This window comes from Panthera leo, chromosome B4, assembly GCF_018350215.1.
Source record: "Panthera leo isolate Ple1 chromosome B4, P.leo_Ple1_pat1.1, whole genome shotgun sequence".
In the NCBI taxonomy this organism is placed as follows: domain Eukaryota; kingdom Metazoa; phylum Chordata; class Mammalia; order Carnivora; family Felidae; genus Panthera; species Panthera leo.
Genome location: NC_056685.1, coordinates 42,737,745 through 42,762,555, shown reverse-complemented (window position 1 = coordinate 42,762,555; position 24,811 = coordinate 42,737,745). Strand labels below are relative to the sequence as shown.

The 24,811-nt window shown below is 48.3% G+C and overlaps 1 protein-coding gene across 4 annotated transcripts; it reads right to left on the bottom strand.

Moving 5' to 3' along the window:
• Nucleotides 1–9: 9 nt before the first annotated feature.
• Nucleotides 10–24,179, bottom strand: PHC1 (polyhomeotic homolog 1). 4 transcript variants are annotated; one of them, XM_042945750.1, is made up of 16 exons: nucleotides 24,078–24,178; nucleotides 20,955–21,112; nucleotides 19,395–19,505; nucleotides 18,523–18,600; nucleotides 17,834–17,983; nucleotides 17,077–17,232; nucleotides 10,011–10,272; nucleotides 9,777–9,929; nucleotides 7,142–7,941; nucleotides 5,951–6,098; nucleotides 5,485–5,696; nucleotides 4,791–4,905; nucleotides 3,329–3,437; nucleotides 2,946–3,096; nucleotides 2,265–2,496; nucleotides 10–1,139 (listed from the first exon to the last, which is right to left on the bottom strand). In XM_042945750.1, exons 2-16 carry the CDS (start codon nucleotides 21,066–21,068, stop codon nucleotides 985–987), a joined length of 2,946 nt encoding a protein of 981 aa, XP_042801684.1. In that variant the 5' UTR covers nucleotides 21,069–21,112; nucleotides 24,078–24,178; the 3' UTR covers nucleotides 10–984. The 4 variants fall into 4 exon arrangements, with proteins under 4 accessions (XP_042801684.1, XP_042801681.1, XP_042801682.1 ...); XM_042945747.1 differs by having other exon boundaries at nucleotides 9,777–10,272; nucleotides 24,078–24,179; XM_042945748.1 differs by having other exon boundaries at nucleotides 9,777–10,272; nucleotides 17,077–17,208; nucleotides 24,078–24,179.
• Nucleotides 24,180–24,811: the final 632 nt, after the last annotated feature.

Here is a 24,811-nt window from a genome sequence, read left to right as displayed (position 1 = left end):
CAACAGGAAACTACATTCTTTTGTACAAAAACACTTAAAAGATTAAAAAAACAAACAAACAACTTGCCCTAGTCTTTTGTATGAAAGAAGAGGGTAGAGACACTGGAATGGAGTAAGAGACAACTGAGACCAATTTTTATCCTTTTACTGAGGAGGAAAAAAATATTTAATATTTTTGTTGTATAAGGAATAGCGCCTAAGGCAGGTACTTACACTCCTGACCTCAGCCCCACACACTCCTGTTTGAATAAAGCTATAGGACAGAGCAGAGTTGGAACTGAAAAGAAAGGGAGGGTAGAAGACACACAGACTGAAGGGAGCACGGGGATGCGGAAAGAATGACAGCCACACGTGTGCCCAACACTTTTTAGCCCCTGCAGCGGATCAGAATGACGCCGACCGAGTCTCTGCGGGTGCTGGTGACCCTGCCAGGAACGCAGGAGAAAACGTTCAGTACTGAGGGAGCGACGACAAAGACCCCAGGCCACGGCCAGGCGGTCCAGAGGGAAGAGAGGGGCCGCCAGATTTTGCCGCTCGTGTCAACGCCAGCTAGAAAAACCCCACCTCGCTCTCCCGCTGCGGAGGCACACCCGCGTTCCACCCACTTCCTTACGGTTCCACACGGTCTATTCCTCCTCCCGGAGAGCTGAGGCCCTGGCTACGTACTCCACTCCAGGATAAGGCGGAGCAGTCCTACTTCTCTAGACTGCCTCTTTTTATAAAGATTGGATCAGGGGAAGTGAGAAAAGCGAGAACCGTAACTTTTAAAAATGAAGGTAGAACCCGGAGAAAATGTCACAGCTGCCGCGATGTAGCACCAGCAACCAATTCTTGCACTTTTCTTCCCTGTCTCGGTAATCCCCTCTCCAGAAGATTTACGTAATTGGAACAGCTCTTTCTTCCCTGTAAAGTCTGCTGCTACCAGGTTATAACCTGGACAGTGGAGAGTGTCTGCCTTCGGCTCGTGTGTGCGAGAGGGCCACCTTAGGTCTCCTTGAGGACGTTTATCTTGGCGCAGATCTTGAGGGCAGGGCCCAACTTGATGTTCATGGCACTCATGAGATGTTCCTCTTTAAGTAATAAAAGGGCCTGTCCATCAATCTCCTGGGAACGGAACTCCTCTGCAATCTCTTGGCAGCCTAGAAGGAAATGGGGGGAATACACATGAGAAACCACATGGGGGCACCCGAGGATACGAGGGAGAAACTAAAGATGAAAATGGGCGCCTGGGTGGCTCAGTCGGTTAAGCATCCGACTTGGGCTCAGGTCATGATCTCACGGTCCGTGGGTTCAAGCCCTGCTTCAGGTCCTGTGTCTCCCTCTCCCTCTGCCCCTCCCCTGCCCATGCTCTGTCTCTCTCCAAAATAAATAAACATTAAAAATTTTTTAAGTAAAAATTAAAAAAATATGAAAACAAAAAGCCTCGGGGCCCCTGGCTGGCTGTCGGTTGAGCATCAGACTCGCGATTTCAGCTCAGGTCATGATCTCGCAGTTCGTGAGTTCAAGCCCCCCGTCTGACTCTGCATACACAGCATGGAAACCGCTTAGGATCCTCTCTCTCCCTCGCTGCCTGTCCGCCACTTGCACGCTCTCTTTCTCTTTCTCTCCCAAAAATGAACATTTAAAAAAGCCCAGATAAAAGAAGAATGACAAAGTTGTCCAATCATAGAAATAACTTCATTCAAATAGCTTGAGCAAGGAGGAAAAGGAAGGAGCAAGATCGACCTGTTTTCTTTCATAATAGCAAAAAACAAAGTTCGGAGCCTTTGTGGCAGTTTTGCTTAAGGACCCATAATTCACACAAATGGCAAAACGGGTACAGTGATTTTGTTTTCTGGAGAAAACCATCCTTTTTCCAGAGTAGCTTATAAACAATCCTGCCTTGAAGAGTGTGGAGTTAACAATGGCCCCTTATTTCCTAGTCCCTTTAGTGGGAAAAAGTCTTCTATCCGTGACAGGTATCACAGTCACACACAAAAAATATACTTTATCCAAAAATTATCGGTAAGAAACATGAAGGTGAAAATCAAACACTGCAAGACTGCTGACACAGTTGAGGACAATCAACCCAGAAGGAAATTAAGAAACCAGGCTGTGGACAAGTAACTTGGGCAACGATCAAGAGTAGAGCCTTCATCATACCGTACTTCAGTCCCTACTGCTTAAGAGTCAGTCACGTTCCCTGTCACGAAGGCCCACACTGGGTGACCTAAGGAAACTAAACCTATATGGGATCCGGGTTCTGCCAGATAGATCCTCAGTACCTTGTAGAGAAGCGATGAACTCATACACCTCTTCTACGCTCCAACGGCTCGGATTGCTGGACAGGAACACAGGGTTGATGCCATGTAATTCTGGCGTCGGTGGTACCGTATTGGGGGTCCCCAGGTCACGTTCTCCATGCCCAGTTCTCACAGATAAAGGCCCAGGAGATGTCGGAGAGAGTGCTTCATCGTAACTGGAATTATCCGAACCCCTGCTAGAGTCCTCTTGACCCTAAGGAGAGAATCCCAAAGCAGTGAGATCATGAATACGGGGCGTGAGGTGTCCCCCTGCCCCATTTGGGGTTTGAGCCAATAATTGGGCAGAGAGGAAAACCTAGCATCACCGCGAGTGAAAAAACAGCACTTGGTTTGCAAATGCCCAGTCACTAGCCCACTCTCAAGTCGCTTTCAAGTATATGCTATCACTTCCTCGATTCTCCCTTCTTCCAACAATTTGGGTTTTCCCAAATGTAATGTCGAGATTAATGGATACGTGAACCAGTCATCAGGTGAAAGGAGACCAGAGGTCAGGATCTCTTGGAATTTCAAGTGATGCAATCAATGCAAAAATGAGTTCTGGTCTCCTGCTGTCTTTCACCTGGGCAAAGGAATCGCCCGGTAGGGGAGGACCAAGGAAAAAGGACCACTTGAAAGGGAGCCGGCTCTGCACCGGCAGCTCACCCGGTGGCGCTTGCCCTGGATCTTGGCGCGGGCGATGTCAGAGGAGCTACGGCGGGGTCCACGCCGACGAACACGAGCATAGTTGGCTTCTTGGAACTCTTTCATTTTTTTCCTCTTCAGCCGGAACTGGTGACTACAGCTCACGTTATACCTACAGGTCAGGGCACGCGCCGGACGTCAAAGGTGCTACAAAGATTACCCTGCTACCTTTCGCTAAACGTGAATCAGTGTCTTAAGAACCGACTCGGGGACGAACGGGCCACCAGACAGGCAAGGAGACTCATTGAACGATCAGCTGTGAGATGATCCCAGGGAAGGAAGGGGGGGCGCCCTGTTAGATGGAGGAACGGGTGCAGAAGGTGAGGAAGGGGTGCCCGTGGTACCTCTTAGCGCAAGTCATGGAGCAGAACCTCTTGGAGCCGCGAAACTGCTCTGCGGGAGCATACTTCCCACAGTACTCACACTTCAGGAGATTCGCCTTCTTATCCAGCTCTGGAAAACAAGGCCTCGCTGGAGAGCGGTCACCGGTTCCGCTGCCGCTCAGACCGTCGTGCGGCCCACAGTTGACTAATCACTCTCAGGGTTTGCCCCCACGGAGCTACACGACCTAAGTCAGAATCCCTACAACCTGAAGTTCAGAATCCAAAACCATAAAGGTATGTCCCTCAGGAACGTCCCTGGGCTTCGGACTTAAGGCAGACTGTTTCCGTTTTCGATGACTAGCTTTGGCCTTTTTTTCCTTGTAATGTTTTTTTTAACGTTTCTTTATTTATTTTGAGAAAGAGAGTGCGCTTAAGAGTGGGGGAGAAGCAGAGAGAGAGGAGAGGGAGAATCCCACGCGAGCTCCACGCCACCGGCGCAGAGCCCGATTCAGGGCTCGAACTCAGGAACCGTGTGATCAAGACCTGAGCCTAAACCAAGAGTCGGACGCTTAACCAACTGAGCCACCCAGGTGCCCCGAAGACAAACTTTATCCTAATTCATACTCTCAGATTTCAGATAAGACTGCATTAGCGAGCAGGACAGAGGAACTAATTACTAACTACAAAGATACAAGATCCCTCTCCCAACAACAGTTTACAAAAGCCGTGGGGGAAATGTAAACAGAGTCCTTAATGTACTTAATGTATAAAATCTAGACTAAGGAGAACTAGAGGTGCCTGTGGATGACTCAGTCGGTTAAGCGTCCAACTTCAGCTCGGGTCACGACCTCACGGTTCCGGAGTTCGAGCCCAACATCGGGCTCCCTGCTATCAGTGCAGAGCCTGCTTCAGATCCTCTCTCTCCCTCTCTCTCGCTCTCTCTGCCCTTCCCCCACTCCACGCTCACGCTCTCTATGTCTCTCAAAAGTAAACATAAAAATTTTTTTTACAAAAAGTATCCTATTTTATTTTTTTTAATGTTTTTATTATTTATTTCTGAGAGACAGAGAGCAAGAGACAGAGAGAGAGAGAGAGAAAACAAGCCGGGATGGGGCAGAGAGAGAGGGAAACACAGAATCTGAAGCAGCTCCAGGCTCTGAGCTGTCGGCACAGAGCCCCACACGGGGCTTGAGCTCACAAACCATGAGCTCATGACCTGAGCCAAAGTCGGAGAAGTCTCCTCTTTGAGATCTTTTGAAAAATATATCCTTACAGTAAATAATTCAAGAGGTTAGCTGGAAAAAACTACCCTAATCCTCTGGAACTCCTCTTGTATGATTCTACACATTCTGGTATTTAATATAGTTGCTGTGTGTGAATGGACTTCACATAATTCCCACCTTAAATAATTACTATTTTACACTGAGTCAAACACATCTCCGTGAGCCTCCTTCCCCAGATGGGTCTCTAAATTAATACTCACCAGCCGATGGGCTGTCCCCTCCCAAGGGGCCACCTGACTGATTCTCATTCAGCCCCGTCGGGAGGCCAGTCTGCAGCGGCTTCTCAGACTCTTTCAGTAACTGAGAACAACCCACCTGTGCCGGACAAAGTTTACAGGGAAGTCAGCCCGACCTCCCTTCTGCTTCTCGATAGCTTTCCCCAGCGTTTCTTAGCCGTCTCTGCCTGGTTTTCTGAGTTAACCCAACCCTGGTGCAAGGAAACCTGTTCAAGAGGACAATCAGGAGTGCCTAACTGGCTCTTCTCCCATAAGCCCCTGGGAGACAGGTTTCTACCTCGGCTGTCCTCTGCCTTCCAAAGTCGCAGAACACCGGCATCCTGGTCCTGGTTCTGCAAGGGCTGGCAACCTAGAAAAAGTCCCTTAACTTCTCCACCACACGTCTCTTCATTCTCATACAACCCAGTTTGTGGAGCTAAACATGAACAGCTTTTTCCTTTTCTTCTCCTCTCCCAACATTGTCATTTTTTCTGGTCTACACATAATCTTCCCACTTCCCTTCCTTCTTTTCCTTCACAACTCACTATGCGCACAACACAACTGGACCATTCTCTAGTAATTAAACAGTTCTGAGACCGTTGAATTTAGCAGACTTTGGAAAGACAGTAATCAGACCACGTCTCCACTTGAAAGTCCCACCTTATGGCCCTGCCCTCACCGGGAAAGGCTCTGCTCCTTCCTGGATAACGAAGCCTTCAATGATGTGGGTGAGAATCTGGGGCTTCACGATGGCCTGTGGGGGTTTTGAGTCACCCATCTGTCTGGACACCATGGCTAGTGTAGGAGGGGGTGCTGACGGGGCAGGAGCCAAGGCTACTAGTTCACTGCTTGGAGTATTAGCATTCACACCGGTCACTGGTTCAGCTTTCTCTGGAAAACAAACACAGACAGACTAAGGAGCAGACCGGGGATGACATAACTGGCCCATCTGTTCGCCAAGCCAGTGTGATCTTCCACAATGATACACGTTCACCTCTGAGCATTCACCCTGGTGTCCCTGTTTTTGGATCCACTCATTCATCCAAGTTCAGGCCCGTATTCCCGTATTCTCCTGAACCAGATTTATCTTTCGGCCCACTCCGAACATTTCTCTAATCTCTGCACTGCACAAGTCAGCTACTCACCTCCAAGACTGCTCTTCTCCTCCAGGGCCTTTGGGCTCTCTGCTGCTGGAGATGCCTTGGCAGGAAGCATTGAACCCAATGTGGAGACATCGTCTCTCTCCTCCTCAGATTCTGCCTTCCGTTTGACAGCCAACGTCTGGGGTTTGCTCTATCAAGTGAAGAACAGGAAAGAAATCAAGATATATGAGTGAAGGAGCATAAAGAACCTCCATTACTCCCATAATACCGGCGAAAATTTTCTCATTTCCAGATTCCCCAATTGGTATACTCCTCACGGTACACTAAGATTCCTGGTCATTCCCAAGAAGTGTATCTTCTACATCAGGACAAAAGAAAACGTCACATTTAGCCCTGACCTAGACCTCAGAACCCTGGATCCATTCTGGCCCGAGAACTACTGTTTTTCCAAAGATCCATTTAAGTGATCAAGGCTATCTTGATCTAACTTAGTAGAGATCCAAAAACCCAGAATGAATTCGGTAGCAAACTCAGGAGTATGAAGTACAGACTATTACATACATTAATGTCTCTCTCTTACAAAAGGAACGAATAAATACCAGTACCTTAACCTTCTATTAATGTCTCCCTTACAAAAGAAGCAAATACCAGTATCCTTTTCAGTTTTAGGGTTTGTAACAAATAAGGGTCACTGATGAAACAAGACGATGATTAACAGAGCAACTGATGCAGTAACTTATTCACACACGTGCACTCACTCACTCACACGTATGAATTATGGATTTGTTATGGACTGAATGTTTGTGGTCTCCTCCTTCCCAATTCATAAGTTCTAACCCCAGTGTGGCTGTATTGGGAGATGGGGCTTCCAAAGAAGAAGTTAAGGTTAAATGATAAATATCAGTATCTTAACTTTTCCAACTTTTTTTTTTTTTTTTAAGAGAGAGAGAGAGAGAGAGAGAGAGAGAGCGAGCGAGTGGGGTCGGGGGGCAGAGCGAGGGAGGGAGAGGGTCCCAAGCAGGCTCCATGCTCAGTGCAGAGCCCGTCACGGGGCTCGATCCCACAACCCGAGGATTGTGACCCGAGCCGAAACAAGAGTCAGATGCTCAACCCACTGAGCCACCCAGGCTCCCTTCTTCTCTTCATTCCCCTCCTAAGTTAAGCTCTGTTTCCACTGAGCCCCAGGCCCACTGGAAGGTGACCGTGCCCTCAAAACCATCAGATGGCACTCACCGGCAGGTGCACGGACTGCATGTAGAAGGCGGCAGGTACCTGGGCTACGACAGGTGAGGAGGTGGTAGCCCCACCCTTTACCACGTGTGCCGTCCCCTGCACAGGAGCAAGGGTCATCCCGGAGGCCAAGGCGGGAGGGCACTCTTGCGGCGCGCCAGGAGCCTGCGACGAAGGTGGCGAGGAGGCCAAGTGGGCCTGACCAGGCTGCGCTGTGCTGGGCATCCCCCGGGAAGTAGGTACGGCGGCCGCCAGCTGTGCCAACCCCAGAGCCTGCGCCTGGGCTGTCCCCGGCTGCCGGGTGCCCACGACTTGCACGGGGATATGGGGTGGTGGTTGCTGGGTGGCTGCCATCTTCGCAGCCCCTAACTGAGGAGGCTTGATAGGTGCTCCCGGCGGCTTGGACTGGATGGGGATGGGCGGCTTGGGGGTCGGGTCGGGCGGGAGGGACAAGGGTGAAGACTGAAGCATGGGCTGAACCACCAGGGTCTGGGCTTGCTGCTGGGACTGGGAAGGCGGGACCTGCTGAGTAGGCGGGACCGGCGGTGGCTGAGGGGCAGTGAGAGTCGTGGCCGGCGGCGGGGGTGGCGGCGGCGGCGGGGGCGGCGGCGGCTGCTGCTGTTGCTGCTGCTGCTGGGCCAACTGGAGGTGCGTGGCGGTGTGAAGGAGCTGGGACTGGCGGTGCTGGAACTGCTGCTGGTGGTGGATGGCGATCTGCTGCTGAATCACCACCTGTTTCTGCTGGAGGTGGATCTGCTGCTGCTGCTGGATCAGGGAGTGGGGCTGGATCTGCGTGTAGGTGGCTGCAGGAACCGCCCGAACGGGACGGAGGGGAGGAGCAGAAAATCACCCTCGTTACGGACGAAGAGTAAAACCACCCTTCCAAAGCGCGCTTGCTCTTGGTATCGCGCGGCGACTGCAAATCTAACCTGCGGCGGACCCGAGACAGCGCTTCGGTCACGCTCTTTTGTCTGAGGCAGACATTACCACCTCTGTCTAGGATGAAGGACCTCAAGGAAGGAACTCGAGAGCCCTCGGTAAGTTCTTGTATCCATCTAACTTTTATTCCCTTTGCTATGCTAAATCCTGCTAGTGGGACCCAGCAAAGGACAATGGCTGGCCCATCTTCTGTGCGACTGGACTGGACTCCTCAAGGGTTGAGTACCCGCTTTCTTCACTTTTTTTACATCCCTAGAGCCCAGCCCAGTGCCCGGCACATGAGAAAGACGTAATAGTCGCTGAAAGAACGGAGGTCCTCAGAGGTAAAGATTACCAACATTTTCCGGTGAATGCCTCAGTTTTCCAGACTCATCAGTTTAGGTCACCACCTGTGGGGGTCTTTAAGAGTCGCAGCTATAATCTCTGACTTTACCCAGTTTCCTCCCCTGCAAGTGGAGCTGACAATCCCACCCCCCCCCCCCCATATTCTCCCAGATTGTCCAGAGAGCGTATGTGAGACAAAAGCCCTTTAGAAATAGAAGCGCTATGGTACGTAAATACCTAGATATTAGTAATACAGCCGATAATTAACTCCTGACTTTTTGTAAGTAAATCATCCCAACACAGCAACAACCAAAGTGCTAGAAACAAGGCAGGCAAACATAAACCTTACCAAGTAAGGTGCACACATCTAACTCTATCTAACCACAGTCTAAAAGCAAGTACAGGGGCACCCGGGTGGCTCAGTTAAGCGTCCGACCCTTGATACCGGCTCAGATCGTGATCTCACTGTCATGAGATCGAACCCCACGTCGGGCAGAGCCTGCTTGGGAGTCTCTCTCCGCCCCTCCCCCACTCACATGCCCCTGCGGGCGCACTATCTCAAATATCTTTTAAAAAGTGAAAAAAAAAAAAACTTAAAAAATAAAAGAAGTATAAACCATTTGGGGTTAATATTATTTATTCTTTTTTTACCCTTATCATTGATACAGATGATCACAAGGTGACTATATTAAACTGTGCTCTGCTTGCTAGTCCGAAGTGCTCCGCTCTACCCTGGCTGGTCCAACTAATCATCATTAAACAGTGAGAGGAGAAGTCATCCCTTAAGCTAAATCCTAAGCTCCACGAGGACAAGGCCTCTGTTTTTCAAAGATGCATCCCTGAAGCACCTGGGTGGCTCAGTCGGTTAAGCGTCCAACTCTTGATTTCGGTTTCAGGTCGTGATCTCACGATTCGTAAATGAGCCTTAAGTCGGGCTCTGCACTGCCAGCGCGGAGCCTGTTTGGGATCCTCTTTCTCCCCCTCTCTCTGCCCCTCCCCTGCTAGCGCTCTCGCTCTCTCTCTCAAAATAAACTTAAAAAAAAAAAGACACATCCCTAACACCTCCTACAACACAGGAGGCAATTCAGTAAGAACGGGGGAAATGAATGGGTAGGGTGGGTAAACTCAGGGCCTAAGAAGGGAAGGAAGCAATTGTTTGTAAACTGATTGCTGCCTGGTGGAAAACAGGGCGCGATCTAGCTCTATTACCAGTCCCCCTCTCTCCCTGGACGAATATGATCGAGGCTGATGCGATTTTCTTTCCTTCCACTACTCCAGGACCAAGAGAAGCAGGAAAAAAGGCAAAGAAACGTACTCTGAAGATTTCAAACAAGTTCTGAGAGAATGATGCCGTTACGAGAGGGGACAAGCTTACCTGAGCTAATGAGGGTCTGGCTGGGAGCAGGTGTAGCTGTCCGTGTCAGGTTCATGCCCACGTTCTGCTGACCAGCCCCATCTGCTTCTGCCTTCTTGGCCGCTGCACTTTCTGCTTCCGTCTGGCTTCCCTGACTCACAGTCACTGTCTGGGCTGCAGGCAAGGGCTGCACCACTCCTGTGCCCTTCCTGGGACAGCTCCCACCACCACCCATTCCTGAGGAAGGCAACTGACCCAAGCCCCCAGGTGCCTGGCCACCTCCACCTGGACCCATGGACCCTGGGATGCTACTTCCGCTGCCTCCACCAGCTTGACTGAGGTTCAGGGACTGGCCTGAAGCCCCAGAGGATGCCTGAGCCACAGCTAGGGCCTGGCTAGAGGCCTGGGAGAGGCTAGACACAGGGGAGGCTCCAGGAGGAACGGCCTTCTGAGTAGAGCCTTGCATTTGGGGTCCTTGGGCTGAGGCCTGTTGGTTCCTCACTGCCAAATTCTGCACCTGAAAGATAAGAAGAAAGAGATATACTGAAAAGGGGGGGACAGGAGGGACTAAGGTCAAGATTTCTATGATGATTCAGTAGCAGTGAGGATAGCCACCGATATTCCCCAACCCCCCTCAAAACTCATACCCCCCACCTTGTCAATTACATACACGAAAGTCCTTCCAGTCACTCAGGGAGGGACTCAAATCACATTTGATTTCCGGTTTCCTTCATCCACTATCAAACCCATCAGCAAGTTCACTCATTTATTCCTTCAAAATGTCTCAGATTTTCCCTTTGCTCTCCATTCATTCCTTCAACATCTACCAAATACCTACTATGCTTCAGGTACTATGTTGGATACTGGAAACGCAGGGACGAAAGACACACGATCCCTCCTCTTAATGAGTACTTTCCACCAGAAAAGACCAGAAAATCACCAATAGCCATAGGATACTATGCAGAGATATGCACAAACTGCCATGGGAACACAGAGAAGGAAGACTGAGTCAGACCAGGGAGATCAGGGAAGACTTCCTAAAAGTCTTTTGTTTGACCTGAGACTCGACAGGTAAGAGTGAAGGCGGAGGTTTGAAGATATAGGTAACAACATTTGGAAAACCATCAAGCCAAGAAAGAGCACAGCATTTCTGGAAATTATAAATATTTCGTTATGTGCAGGGGGAGTTAGAAGGAGTGACAAGAAATGAAGCTAGGAAGGTAGGCTCAGGCTGGCAAGGTAGAAAGGTACCAGATTATGAAGGGCTTGGTATATTAAAATTAGGAGAGTCTGAACTTCGGTTCGCAAAGTTGATCTGTCTCCTCCACTGTTCCATTTCTAGCACCTAGCACAGTGCCTGACATAGTAAGTACTCCAAAATATGAAGAGAGGAATGATGAGCACCTAACAGATTACAGGAAGCCACTGAAGAATATTAAGCAGAATACACAGACACAAATCTACAGTTGAAACCATTCTTTTAAATGGTGCCGACATAAGGCACCTGGGTGGCTCACTCGGTTGAGTGTCCGACTTCGGCTCAGGTCACAATCTCGCGGTTCATGGGGTAGAGCACCGCGTCGGGCTCTGGGCGGACAGCTCAGAGCCTGGAGCCTGCTTCGGATTCTGCGTCTCCCTCTCTCTCTGCCCCTCCCCCACTTGTGTTCTGTCTCTCTGTCTCTCAAAAATGAATAAACGTAAAAACAAAATTTGAAAATAAAAAAATTAAATAAATGGTGCTGATAGAAGTGTAAGTCAGCACAAACACTTTGGAAAACAGTTTGGCATCATATCCTGTAGTTGAACATTCTTCAACTCCTGAAACCAGTATTACACTATATGTTAAAACTAACCAGAATTTAAGTAAAAATTGGGAAGAAAATAAATAAATAAAAAATAAAGTTGAACATTCACACAGCCCCTAATCCAGGAATTCCACAGGAGAAACTCTTGCTGATGTCTAAGAATGTTCACAGCAGCACTCTTCGCAGGTAACAAAAGCCTGGACACAACCCAAGTGACCGTTATCAGAAGAGAAGATGAATGAACTGTCGTATATGCACACAATGGAATACTACATAGAAATCAATATTAATAAAACACAACAGCATGCAACAGTATGGACGGATCTGGACAAGTATTCCCCCAAAATTATATACAACCCAAAGACTTTCTAAATTTAATTACAAAGTAAATATATATATATGAGATATATATATATATATATATACATATATATATATATATATATATATCTCAAATATATATGTACATTATATATCTGATATATATATAAAAATATATATATTATATATATATATATATATATCAAATATGGTATCTGGAATTTGCTTCTAAATAATCCACAGGTGGAGGGAAGGGGCCTGGCTAGAATGGCCATGTGTTGACAAATGTTGCAGCTGGTTGGTAGGTACATAGGGCTCCATGTTTTTTACTATTTTTCCAGAAGTGTGAAATTTTCCATAATAAAAAGTACTTCTGAGAAATGTAAGCACAATAAAACTATTAAGAAAAGGGACACAGGGAAGGATGGACCTAGGAATCAGAATGATTGTGACCATGGATAGGGGCAGGCAGTGGGTGGAACTGGGGATTGCTTATTACATCATGAAAACATACTGAGAAAATACATAAAAGTGGACCATGAATGGACCATTGCTGACAGGATATCATGAACCAAGGATTGTGATTTATCAAATCTGATACACCAGAAGGACAATTTAAAATAATGTTAGTAACAACACATATTTTCTTATTTAAAAAACTTATTCTGGGGCACCTGGGTGGCTCAGTAGGTTAAACGACTGACTCTTGATCTCAGCTCAGGTCATGATCTCACAGTTCATGAGTTCAAGCCCCGCACTGGGCTCTGTGCTGATGGCACGGAGCCTGCTTGGGATTCTGTCTCTCCTTCTATCTGCCCCTCACCTGTTTGTGCAAAATAAATAAATCTCAAAATAAATAAACTTAAAAAAAAAAAAAACTCATTCTGGGGCCACCTGGGTGGTTCAGTCGGTTAAGCATCCTACTCTTTGATTTCAGCTCAGGTCATGATCTCAGCGTCATGAGATAGAGTCCTGCGTCAAGCTCCATGCTGTGCAAGGAGCCTGCTTAAGATCCTCTCTCCCTCTCTCCCTCTGCCCCTCCCCCACGCACATGCATGCGCTCTCTCTCTCAAAAAAAAACCTTATTCTGATAGTAATACGGAAGATGCTTAGAGGTAGATAAGGCTGAAGTCAAGAGACCAATTAGAAAATTAGTACAGTAATTCAGGTAAAAATAATAAGAACCTGAGTTCAGGCAAGCAGTAAAGAAGTGATAGATTTTAAGAGATTTAGAAGAATCATCAGGATTGGGCACTGGGGCACTTAATATGATCTGGCAATTCTACAGTTTTTTTCTAACCAGCTTTCCATAACGGTTGCTTAAAACCGTCCTAGTCTGGGGCGCCTGGGTGGCGCAGTTGGTTAAGCGGCTTCAGCTCAGGTCATGATCTCACGGTCCGGGAGTTCGAGCCCCACGTCAGGCTCTGTGCTGACAGCTCAGAGCCTGGAGCCTGCTTCGGATTCTGTGTCTCCCTCTCTCTCTCTGCTCCTCCCCTGCTTGTGCTCTGTCTCTCTCTGTCTCTCAAAAATAAATAAATGTAGGGGCGCCTGGGTGGCGCAGTCGGTTAAGCGTCCGACTTCAGCCAGGTCACGATCTCGCGGTCCGTGAGTTCGAGCCCCGCGTCAGGCTCTGGGCTGATGGCTCGGAGCCTGGAGCCTGTTTCCGATTCTGTGTCTCCCTCTCTCTCTGACCCTCCCCCGTTCATGCTCTGTCTCTCTCTGTCCCAAAAATAAATAAAAAAAATAAAAAAAAATAAAATAAAAAAAAAATAAATAAATGTTGGAAAAAAAAATCAAAAATAAATAAATATTAAATAAATAAAACTGTCCTAGTCTCCCTATACACCTCAGAACCACTTGCTCGTCCCCCTCTTCCTCATCACCCCTGCAGAGACAATAAAACCATTACGAGCACCCTCCATGAGCTCCATCACCAAACCTATACGTCCCCCTCATAAACACCCACCACTTCCTTTTTCCCTGCTCTCCCTTCCTCCCTCCTATCAAATCCCACAGTCAGGGCCCCACCCCTCATCCTTCTCAAGGAGATTAGTCTATCAATTCCTTCCAGTCTCTTCAACCTTTCCACTAACGGTTGCCTCCCGTCACAACCGAACCCCACTGTCCCAACCCCGGCTTCATCTTCCTTTCCTGTTATTGCCAACCCGGTAGTAACTGTTCACATGTGCTGTGCCTGTTCTCACTATCCAGCCATCCCTCAAGTCATACTACTTTGACTTCCACCCCCCACCAACTCCACTGAAATGGTTCTCGATCCCTATTAGTGATTCTATCTTTCTTGCCCTCTCTACTGCATTTGACAGAGGACTTCTCAGCACTTCTTCCAACATTGTGCTCCCGTCTTAATGACACTACACAATCCAAATTTTCTTATTTCTCTGCCACTCTCCTATTCCCCTTTGCCAGTCCATCACCCTCTACTCGACCATGACCTGCTCCACTTTCTAAGGCACTGTCCTAACCCTCAGGGCTCCATCTTTGAACGCTTTTCTCTTGTCAACCCATACCTTTCCCCAACAATCCCAAATGTTCTATGTGCCTACTACTCCTGAACGTTTATCTCCAACTCACAGACCTCCCCTCCAAGCTCCAGCACCAGATATACAAAACTGCTGACCTCCTCGTGAGCCAGTGACTCACAAACACATCCGAAGTCGGCATATCCAAAAGGGTGAACTTCACCCTCAATCCCCTTCTCCAACATTCTTCATCCCCTAAGTAGCACGAGCAGCCACCTCACTGCAGTGTCAGACCTCATCTCTGGCATTCCCTCGACTCCCCCATCCGTTTTCAGTTTTCCGTTTTCAAAGATCTTCCAAGTTTTTCTCCATCCAATCTGTTCGTTTCTGTCCCTCTCCCTTGTTACTGCCCAATCCAAGCACCACCTTTCCCCCCGACTGTTCTAACGCTGTCGTTCTCCTTACATTCACACCGACACCACTTCCGTCTATTCTCCAGCGAGGAGCCAACGTAATCTCGAAACACACAAATGAACAAACCTCGAATCGCTCCACGTCACTTCCAAATTTCAAATCCTTCCACAGCGTCCTCTCGCCCTTCGCAGAAAGCCAAAAACCCCAAACGCTGTCCCCACCATCTTTTTTAATTCCTCCCATGTATAAAGCTCCTTCCCTCCTCTTTGGATTTAAAGGGTCTTTGGACATGAGGTGTCCCATGTCTTCACCACTCTCCTTCCAGGTAGACACCTCCCTCAAGGGTGGCTTTCTTGCTTTCCACCCCAATCCCAAGGCTAAATTAGGTCTCTTCCTGTGTTTGCGGAGCACTCCGTGCTTTTCTCATGAATCAATTATTTATTAAACCATCCAGGTGATTCTTTGTTTATAATGTCTGGTGCTTCAGTGATTTGCGATCCCTAACAGTCCAATGTTCATGATCTTCTTGGGCATACAAGGCAGGGGATATCTGATACATAGTAATGACAGCCAACAGTCTCAACACTCACCGCATCCAGGCACTGCTCGAGCACTTACACCGACAACTCATTTAAACCCTCAACACAACCTGAGGTAGGTATTTAACAACAGCTATTTTATGGAAGAAGAAACTGGCAAAAATGTATTAGGTCATTTGCCTGGGTCACACAGTAAGTCATGGACTTGCATTCTGACCCAAATATCAGATTCACGTCTTCAACCACTACTCTGTCCCCCCACATACTGACACTCAAATATCTGATGAATAAATAGACGGATAAATGAAAAAACTGGATACGAAGTCACAACCTCAGCCTCGGACCCCCCTGCTGTTACCATAGTCTAAAACAAAGGTCTTACCCTAGTGACTAAATGACTCCCAAGAATCTCTTCCTAGGTTCCTTTTTTTTTTTAATTTTTTTTTTTAATGTTTACTTATTTTTGAGACAGAGAGAGACAGACCATGAATGGGGGAGGGTCAGAGAGAGAGGGAGACACAGAATCTGAAGCAGGCTCCAGGCTCTGAGCTGTCAGCACAGAGCCCAACGTGGGGCTCGAACTCACGGACCGTAAGATCCTGACCTGAGCCGAAGTCGGACGCTTAACCGACTGAGCCACCCAGGCGCCCCTCTTCCTAGGTTCCTTAATTTCTCTTTCTTCTCCAGGTACATGTTCCTAGAAAATTCTTTCCAAAATACTGTCCTTATCCTATTAATCTGCTGTTCAACAGCCAGCCATGACCCCTGCTACCTATGAAGGTACTTTTCAGACTTCTCCCTGCCATTGACCTTTTCTGCCATCAGATCTATTGTCTCCACTTTATCCACTCATCCCCAACTCAGGCACATACAGGAGTTATGCCTTTACACACCCTGTTCTCTCTCAGTTTTCTTCTTGCTCTGAATCAAATCCTATCCATCCTTTAAGAATCTACTCAGGTATCCCCAGAGTCCCCGAGAAGGAATGCGGCCAACTCTTCTCTAAACTCATGTGTCCCTCCAAGTTAGTACCATCTACTTCGCACTTCTTTGTTCTCTAAGATCTTTGAAGACTTGACTTGTATTGCTTTCCAATCTTCCAAAGTCTCTAGTATATTTCTGAGCACATCAGTAGAAAGAGCTCAAGCTCACTATTTACTTGCTGACAAACTAAGAGAAAGAAAAAAGTGATTGTGAGATCCCAGTGGGTATTCCATCCATAAGAAGCAAAAGCTTCATGCTCGAAATAAATATACGTATTTTGGGGATAAGGCACGGGGAGCAAGGGTGAGGAAGACTTTACTGGGCACACAGCAAGTAGAAACACACTGCCGAAAGTGGGCAGCTACCGTAACTCATGAAGAGAAGGAATCAAACGTTCTTTCAGCAACTCAGCCAGGCTGGCTTCACATTTAGCTAACTGCAGGATTCCCTTATCTTGAAGAGAATACTGCAAAGAAAGAGAATTAAGACTTCCTGAATAAAACTGAGCCACAGAGGGCTAAAAGAATGTAAGGAAATCTACCCTGGGATGAGAACAGGCTTCCCAGATCCACAGGGCTGTTTTCAGTCAAATCTACTTCCCTTCCTAACTCAAGTAACTCATCGGCTATAAGGGATTCAAGTTCTATAGAAACTAAGAAAAGGGGAGGAGAAAAGAATCCTGAGAAGTAGTAATGGGGTAGCAGGGCAGGCCCTGGTCTGCGGTCGTTCCCTTCATCCTCCCCAGTGCCCATCCCCAGGTCAAGTGGTTGCCACTGACCTGATCTGCATCTGCATGGACTCCCGGAGACTGAGCCGATGGCACCTCCTGCTGGACTGCAGCCACCGCCCCGTTAGGCATCAGGATGAGCTGGGAGGCTAGAGGCACATTCCGGCCCAGGGTCCGGTTTACCTGCAATAGGTTTCCCAGCTGTGGCTGGCAAGGAGAGGAGGAAGAGGAAGAGCAAAGGAAAGAGAACAAGAGGGAAAGAAGAAAGACAGAAGAAACGGAAGGGAAGGACCACAAGACAAAATAAACAGAAGATACGAAACTGCTAAGCCCTGCCCCTTTCCACACCAACCCAGGAGACCCTTATTCTCCATATGCGATGAGTCATCCAGAAGGAAACCTAGAATGTACATAAAACTACAGATTGATATCAAAGAGTCAAACATCAAAGACGTTGAGACAATGAGGATTTCAGAACAAGTATTTATGTATATAGTAGGTAGACAGGCTAAGAGATAACACTTAGTTTGTGTACTTGAGCCACAGGTTAAACGACTGGACTACACGTGACGCTCCTTGAGTCAAATGTTAAGGCGAACATCTAACTTAGGATCTCGATGTAATCTGCAGGCTACCCGTGGATACGAGCATCAATTCTATACATAAGTAAGGCCTAGGAGGCAGATCAGTGTGTCTTAACATATCGGGGTAACCGTAATTAAGTAAAATAGCTTTCACTCAAGTCTTTGTTTGCCAGGGCCACTCACAGTTATGCCCCGGAACGATGGTGGTCGTGTTGGTGGCTTACCCGTAGATACATCTGGGCCTGAGACTGGTTGAGAGGTGGGGAGGTGGTGTTCCCCAGTAGCACAGATTGGGTCAAAGTGGTAGCACTGGGAGAGCTCACACTCTGCGATCGGCTGATGAGCTGGGCGGCCGACGTGGTGGCCAGATTGATCTGCGTGGTACAGAGAGGAACCAGGCTAAGGCTTTGGGAGGGGGTCAAAGGAAACATACACCATGGACAAATTCAGAGTGACACAGTCAAGAGCAGAATATCTCATTTTCAGAACGGAGGGGGGGGTGGGGCGGGAATGAATAACACTTTCCCATCCATAACCGTCATCCCAGCTACTGTAGGGTATTACCAAAGTAAAGAAGCCAGTCCCTACCCACTGGCATTAACGGCTGGGAGGGGAAAGGAACAAAAATGGAGCAGACTTCACGTCTCAGGAAAGGGTCCAGAGATCGGTCCCTTCCCTTTGTTATCTCCTCTTCTCCCCCCGGGGATTTTCTTCCTCCTCTCTTAGACCTCCTCGTTAAGGGTCCTATATAGATTCAAGTCAGTTATTTCCCTTTTACTGACATTCTCTACGTCAGAGCAATGAATACTATTAATGGCTCAATAAGCACTCCCCACTGGCTGCCCAAAGCTGTTTACCCCAGAGACAAAGACCCAGGACAGGGTGCCACTTGGTGGGAGGAGGCAGTACTCACTGAGGCCTGGGTGGTGGTAGTCTGCTGCTGTGTAGTGCTGTTTGGGGAGCTGGCCTGCCGACTGGCAGCGATCGTGGCCTGTTAGAGGGGAAAGGAAACAAGAAAGAGCAGAGACAACGAAGGAGAAGACTCGGAATCTTCTAAGTGCCAGCGCAAAATGGAATCGAGACTTCGGGTAAGAACCCAGAGACTACCACAGAGCAAGGAAGAGTATATTCGCTATCCCAATAACGCTGGCATTACCACAACCGCTAGCCTAATAACTCCCACGTAACTCCCCCGGAGGGGGGGGGGGGGAGATCCAGTAATCTGTCCTCCTCCTCCTCCTCCTCCCACTTTCTCTTAGGCGGAAGAACCTGTGATCAGATCGTATCAAGAGTCACTCTCAGGTCTGGTCCGCGGCTGTCCCACACAAATATAATGCGAGCCACATATATAATTTTCTAGGACGCATGCTTCTCGAAAAGCGAAAAGATACAAAATAAGCTTTGATTTTACTTAAGCCGCTATCTCTCATTTCAACGTATAACCAAGAGAAACAAACCACTCAGACACTTTACTTTTTTTTTTTCCACTCGAAGACCTTGCGATCCATAATGTTACCATTTGGACTAGTCCTGTTGTCAAGGGCTCACTAGCTACACACGGCTGGTGGCCGCCATACGGGACAGCGCAGTTCGAGAACACAGCCATTCTATCTCCCAGCTCCTACTGCAACCCCAGAGACTGAGATCCCTTCGTCCTCCTCCCGGAGGGCAGGAGGCAGAAAAGACACTGTTGCCACCCGGACTTAGTGGAAGAGGCGGTACACCCCTATCCACCTGGAGCGCCTACCCCCTCCCTCTTGGGCCAGCCGGCTGCTGACCTCTCACCTGCTGGACGGCGGCCAGGCTATGCAGCTGGGCATTGCTGAGCTGCTGCTGGAGCATGAACTGGTGGAAATACTGAGCCGCGTTGGGCTGACGCTGCAGGGCCTGCAGAGCCTAAGAGGAAAAAGAGAGGATCAACCCAACCCACTCAGAAAAGAATCCCTTGGAACTCCTATTCTATGCAAATGACTGCGATCCTCGGAAAGGGAGGTTTAAGGAGGAGAGAAACAAAAGAAGAGGGGGAGTGTGGCGAAATCAACAACCTTCGGAGTTGCCCCTTTTTACAGGAGAACTAGGAAGTTCACACAGTCTTCAAAAAATAGAGAAACAATTAATTCTGTCATGCTCTAGTCTTGTAGGTAAAGACAAGCAAAGCAGTGTAACTCACATGAACTCTTAATTCCCAGAATGGAATGTGGAGAAGCATGCGATGTAGTAAGGAAAAGAGCGAGGGCTGGACAAGTTGAAAACAATTAATGAAAAGAAAAGAAGAGGCATCAGGCTGGCTCAGTAGGTATAGAGCATGCAACTCTTGGTCTCAGGGTTGCGAGTTCAAGCCCCAGATTGGGGCGTGGAGCTTATTGAAACAAATAAATAAACAAAGGGGCACCTGGGTGGCTCAGTGGGCTGAACATCTGACTCTTGGTTTCGGCTCAGGTCACGATCTCACGGTTCGTGAGATGCAGCCCCGCGTCGGGCTCTACACGGGTAGCGCAGAGCCTGCTTGGGATTCCCTCCCTCCCTCTCTCTCTCTCTCTCTGCCCCTCCCCAGTTCTCTCCCACCCTCTCTCTCTCAAAATAAATAAATAAACTTAAATAAATAAATAAATAGATAGATAGATAAATAAATAAATAAATAAATAAATAAAACAAAAATAAGAAGAAAAACTAAAGAGAACAAAAAAAAATAAGAGACCATACGCTAGGGATACAATAACGGTGAGAGAGCCCCAAGCAGTTGAAAATGATGAAAAAGAGAGCAAACGGGGGCTTGTGAAAGATTCTATTAGTACAATTTTCCAACAGCTGGCATTATAAGGATGTTACTGGTAATGCAGTTTTAGTATTGACTTTGGGATATTACCGTATTCTTATTCTTTAATAATTAGAACTATTCTTATGATGTGCATAGTTATTCTAGCAACCAAGCTCTTTTACGTAAAATGCCCCGTTCCCAGGCAGATTTTTTTTTAATGTGGAATTCTACTATTTATCAAAAAATAAAACTCTGAGTCTCAAACTTCCATTACTCAGGGTGATTGACAAGAAAGACCAAATATTAAAAACCTGACAGTCCACAAAGAGAAGTGGGTAGTCAGAATCTAGCTACATGAACTGAGTGATATACAAATCCATGGTTTAAAGACTGAATTTCATTCTCTGGTTGCTTGGTCAAACTGTTATAAACCCCTAAGATTCTCAGGGCTGGAAGGGGCATTAGTCGTCACCTAATCCAACTGCCCCGGTTTGCTGAAAAGGAGCTAAGAGCAATTCTCCCCCCAGCACCCGTGCCTACCCCAAGCCCAGACTCACAGATCACAGCCCCTCCGAGTTGAGCCTCACCTGCACTGCTTGCCGTTCATACAGCGACATCTGAGCTATCTGGGGCCGAGAGCTGCCCCCAGAGCTGGAGCTCCCATTGGTGGAGTTAGAGTTCTGCTCGCTCTCCGTCTCCATGATACTGGCCCAGGGTCCCCAAAGCCGGCGCTCTAACTCAAGACCTAGAGGAAAGTAGCGAAGGATTAAAATTTACACCGGATCTCACGCTATTATTTCTTGTTATTCAAGCTATCGAAGACTCTTCCTCTTCTTTCCAGTAGCCATGATTCCTTGGGTTTTTGAGAATTACCAAATCTACAACATACACAACCATATGTTCCCCATACCATCGTTTGAAGCTACGCGATGTCTCAAAAGAAACCTTTACATAGTCCCTTGGGACTGTCACTAACTAGCAAATGGCTAGAATTCAAGACTCCTAAGGCTAAGGCTACCTTACATTCCCGCAAGCCACTTAACAGTTATCTCCTTTTTGCCTGGATCCTCAACGTCATTATCAGCATCATCTTAACAACGGTCACCAGGCACTGAGAAGCCGCCAGGTGCCTTCTCTCACTGACTAGCTCTTCATCTCCATTATTTTTCACAGAGCTTTAAGGTAAACAGGATTATCCCCATATTATCACTGCAGAAAGGAGGTTTTCTGAGGTTAAAGTTGTGCTAGGAAGTATCAGGTCTTTTACATGAACACATGCTACCTCCTCAAACAAAAAAATCTGTGCTTAAGGCAGTGTCATTGGGTTTGATATTTATTGTCCTCATTTTATGGAGGAGGGGCTTGAGATACAGATATGTTAAATGCATCATGGAAGGTCAGAAAACTGGAAGGCAGAGGGGCCCTTGGCTGGCTCACTCAGAAGACCATGCAGACTCTTGAGTCATGAGTCAAGCCATGAGTTCGGAGCTTAAGGATGGGTGCAGAGATTACTTAAATAAATAAAACTTGAAACAAACAAACAAACCAGCAGGTAGAACTGGGCTACAGCCCAAATAGCTTCCTGGTTCCGGCTCAGGCTACTATTAATCACACACTGGGCATGTCACTTTCCCTGCTTATACCTCAGTTTCCCCATTTGTAGAAAAATCTTCACAGTTGAATGTACTGTATCATTTTCACAAATGGACTCCCATGTATGAAACAGATTAAATACACAGCAATGAAAATCTTCAAAAAAGTAAGATTCAAATTTTTGGTGCACTTAATTAAGCAGTCAGAATTTACGCTGCGGGGGGCGGGGTGAGGGGGGAGGTCTACGATAAAATTTGCAAACAGACATGAAAACAGTGCTAAGAACCAAGCAACGAGACAGGAGATGAGAAATAAGAAATAGGCCTCTAAACAGCACTAAATGACCATATGGCTTTTTTTGGTTCATTCTTATTTTTTTTCTCTCTCTCTCTTTTGTTAAGCCTGGACACTATATTCTCTACCTCTGAGGCACGGGGCCACTAGAAACGTTAGGTCAGCAAAGCACTATTTGGTTTAGGAATGTAAACATCAAACCAGAATTTCTGCTAAGGCCTGTCAACAGTTTTATTAAAATGGACTGATCATAATGATTACATCCAAAACAAAACAAGGGAGACAAAATCAAACCGTTTGGCCCCGGAAACAGAGTTAGGGAGATTTCTCAGTATTCCATTCAGGGCATCATCTGATCGCATCATCATCCCCCAAGTACTCTACCCATCTCTGTAGGTGTGGCAAATGTCACTGCAAACATGGATATAACCCACGAAGTACACAGGGGAAATCCTATCAGCCTCAACTCAACTCCGGTTACCTTCTCCCACATCTTTCGCCAAAATATCAAAGCACTCAACAGATACAGACCCATGAATCCTCATTATCAGCATGTGAAGAAAAAAAAAGTGGGTAAGGATTAGAGGCAGCATGGCAGAGTTGTATATAGAGATCAATGATGGACTTAGTTCACTGGACTCAGAGACAGGAGTCCCCTTTACTAGCTGGAGGATACATTAATTCCTACATTCATAGGGGGAAGTGCTAATAAACTGCAGGATCCTAAAATGGAAGTCGGAGTAATTTTTTTTCAGAGTGTGAGAGGAAAATAGAGATGGAAAGGGACCAGCTTAGGGAATAAAATCAGGAGAAACTGACATCAAGAGTAGGATTCCTGGATCTCAGCCACGTAAATCTGTTCATCTGTGATCAATGTTGGGACTGCAAAATTAAGTAGAGAAAATGAAAACAACCAAAAGTTTGGGAGGCACAGTGAATTTACATTTTCAGAATCATGCCAGAAGAGAAAGAGCAAGAAGCTGATCCACGGAGGTCCCCACAATAGCTCAACTGTGGTCACCCTGAACCGTAGTAGTTGGGTGTGTATGGACTGGATTGGGTTGGGTTGGGTTGGTTTAGGACGGACCTCTGGCGGGGAGCTAGAAAAGGATAGTGAAGTGGACCGGATCCTGGGCCCATTGAGCCAAGAGTTGGAGGGAATAAATTTCCCTAAACATAAAACTCCGTCTTGTAGAAAGTACCGGGCATAGGAAGGGCGGCAGGAGAAGGGGGTGGTTGGGAGAAGGCTGTGCCAAAGAAATGGAAGTGATCTGAAGAACAGGGATAATAAGTAAGCGCCCACGGGTGCTCGCTGTATACAGAACCCTGAGGAAATGAGGTTCCAAAGAGGAATCAAAGACACCGAGGGAAGGGGGCAGATAGAGCGGTGCCAGGCGTGAACTGACCCAAGTGAGCTGGGAGATGTGCTTACTGATAGCAGGGAGCCAAGCAGGAGAAGGACAGACAGAAGTCAAGGAACTGGGAGACCGAGGCACCAAGCGGACCATCCAAAGCAGGGAGATTACTAGACAGCAGGCTTGGATGGGAGAACCAAAGTCAGAGAAGGAAAAAATGAATGAGAAAATGAGCAGTCAGAAGCAACTAGGGTGACGGACACACGGCGTGAAGCGCAGCGCAATGAATAGCAAGACTTGGACAGACAGAGCCGAAGGACCGCAGAGCTCAGCGCTAGAGGTAGGCAGGGAAAGAAACTGGGGGAGGTACCTGGGGCGTTACACAGACGGAGGTGGCTGAAGAAACATCCCCGCGCAGCCAAGCCCCCAGAGGTCCTGCCCCTCCCCAGCCCGCGGCCGCCCGGTTACCTTCGCGCCCGGCTCCGCACCGAAGTGCTCCCGGGGGGCGTCCACCTCATGTGCCGGGGTCCCCAGTCGCCGGGCCGGGCGGGGGGCTCGCTCGGCCTCCGCGGCGGGCTCCCCTCGCCTCCTCCCCTTCCTGGAGGGGCGGGGGCGCCGAGGGCGGGGTGGGAGGTGCCCGGCGCGGCCGCGGCTCCCCGCCCCTCCCGCCGCTCCGGGTGCGGGCCCGGCCGCGGCTCTGCCAGGCCTCCGGGGCTCGCTCCGGGCCTGTCACTTCCTGCCGGGCCGAGAGGGTGGGGGCTGCAGGCCGGGGGCTGCGGGCCGGGCTGGAGGAGGGGGCTGGCGGGGAGGTGCTTCCGGGGCAGCCGGACCCCTCCCCCGTCCCTCCCCTCCCCTCGGCGCCCTCCTCCCACCCCTCCTCCCTCCCGCGCGTCCCTCGTTTCCTGCCGGCGCCCGTTGCCATGACGACGCCGCTCCCGGGCCTCTGCGCTCTAGGCCCCGGGGTTGTTGTTTCCCCGCCCCCCCCAACCCCCCTTCGCTCTCTCTTTCTCCTCTTTTTTTCCCTTCTTTCTCTCCGAGTTCTGCGCGCCGGTTGGAGGGACGAAACTGAGAAAGTGCTGGCCTCTAGTGGGGAACTCACTCTCACCGACTAGGAGAAGGAGATGGGAGAAGGGAGGGAAGTGACGTGCAAAGGGGGGAAAAAAGGAGGTATTTTCTGGAGCTTCTGGGAATAAGGGATAGAA

Bases quoted from the DNA above. Each gene is read 5' to 3' on its own strand.
- PHC1 (XM_042945747.1), bottom strand. From the start codon at position 21,068: ATGGAGACGGAGAGCGAGCAGAACTCTAACTCCACCAATGGGAGCTCC. The intron at 4,906-5,484 runs GTGAGGGCAGGG...TGTCCGGCACAG, and splicing joins AAGGAGCAGAGCCTTTCCCG to GTGGGTTGTTCTCAGTTACT. The intron at 2,497-2,945 runs GTGAGCTGCCGG...TTCTCTCCTTAG, and splicing joins TCCAGGGCAAGCGCCACCGG to GGTCAAGAGGACTCTAGCAG.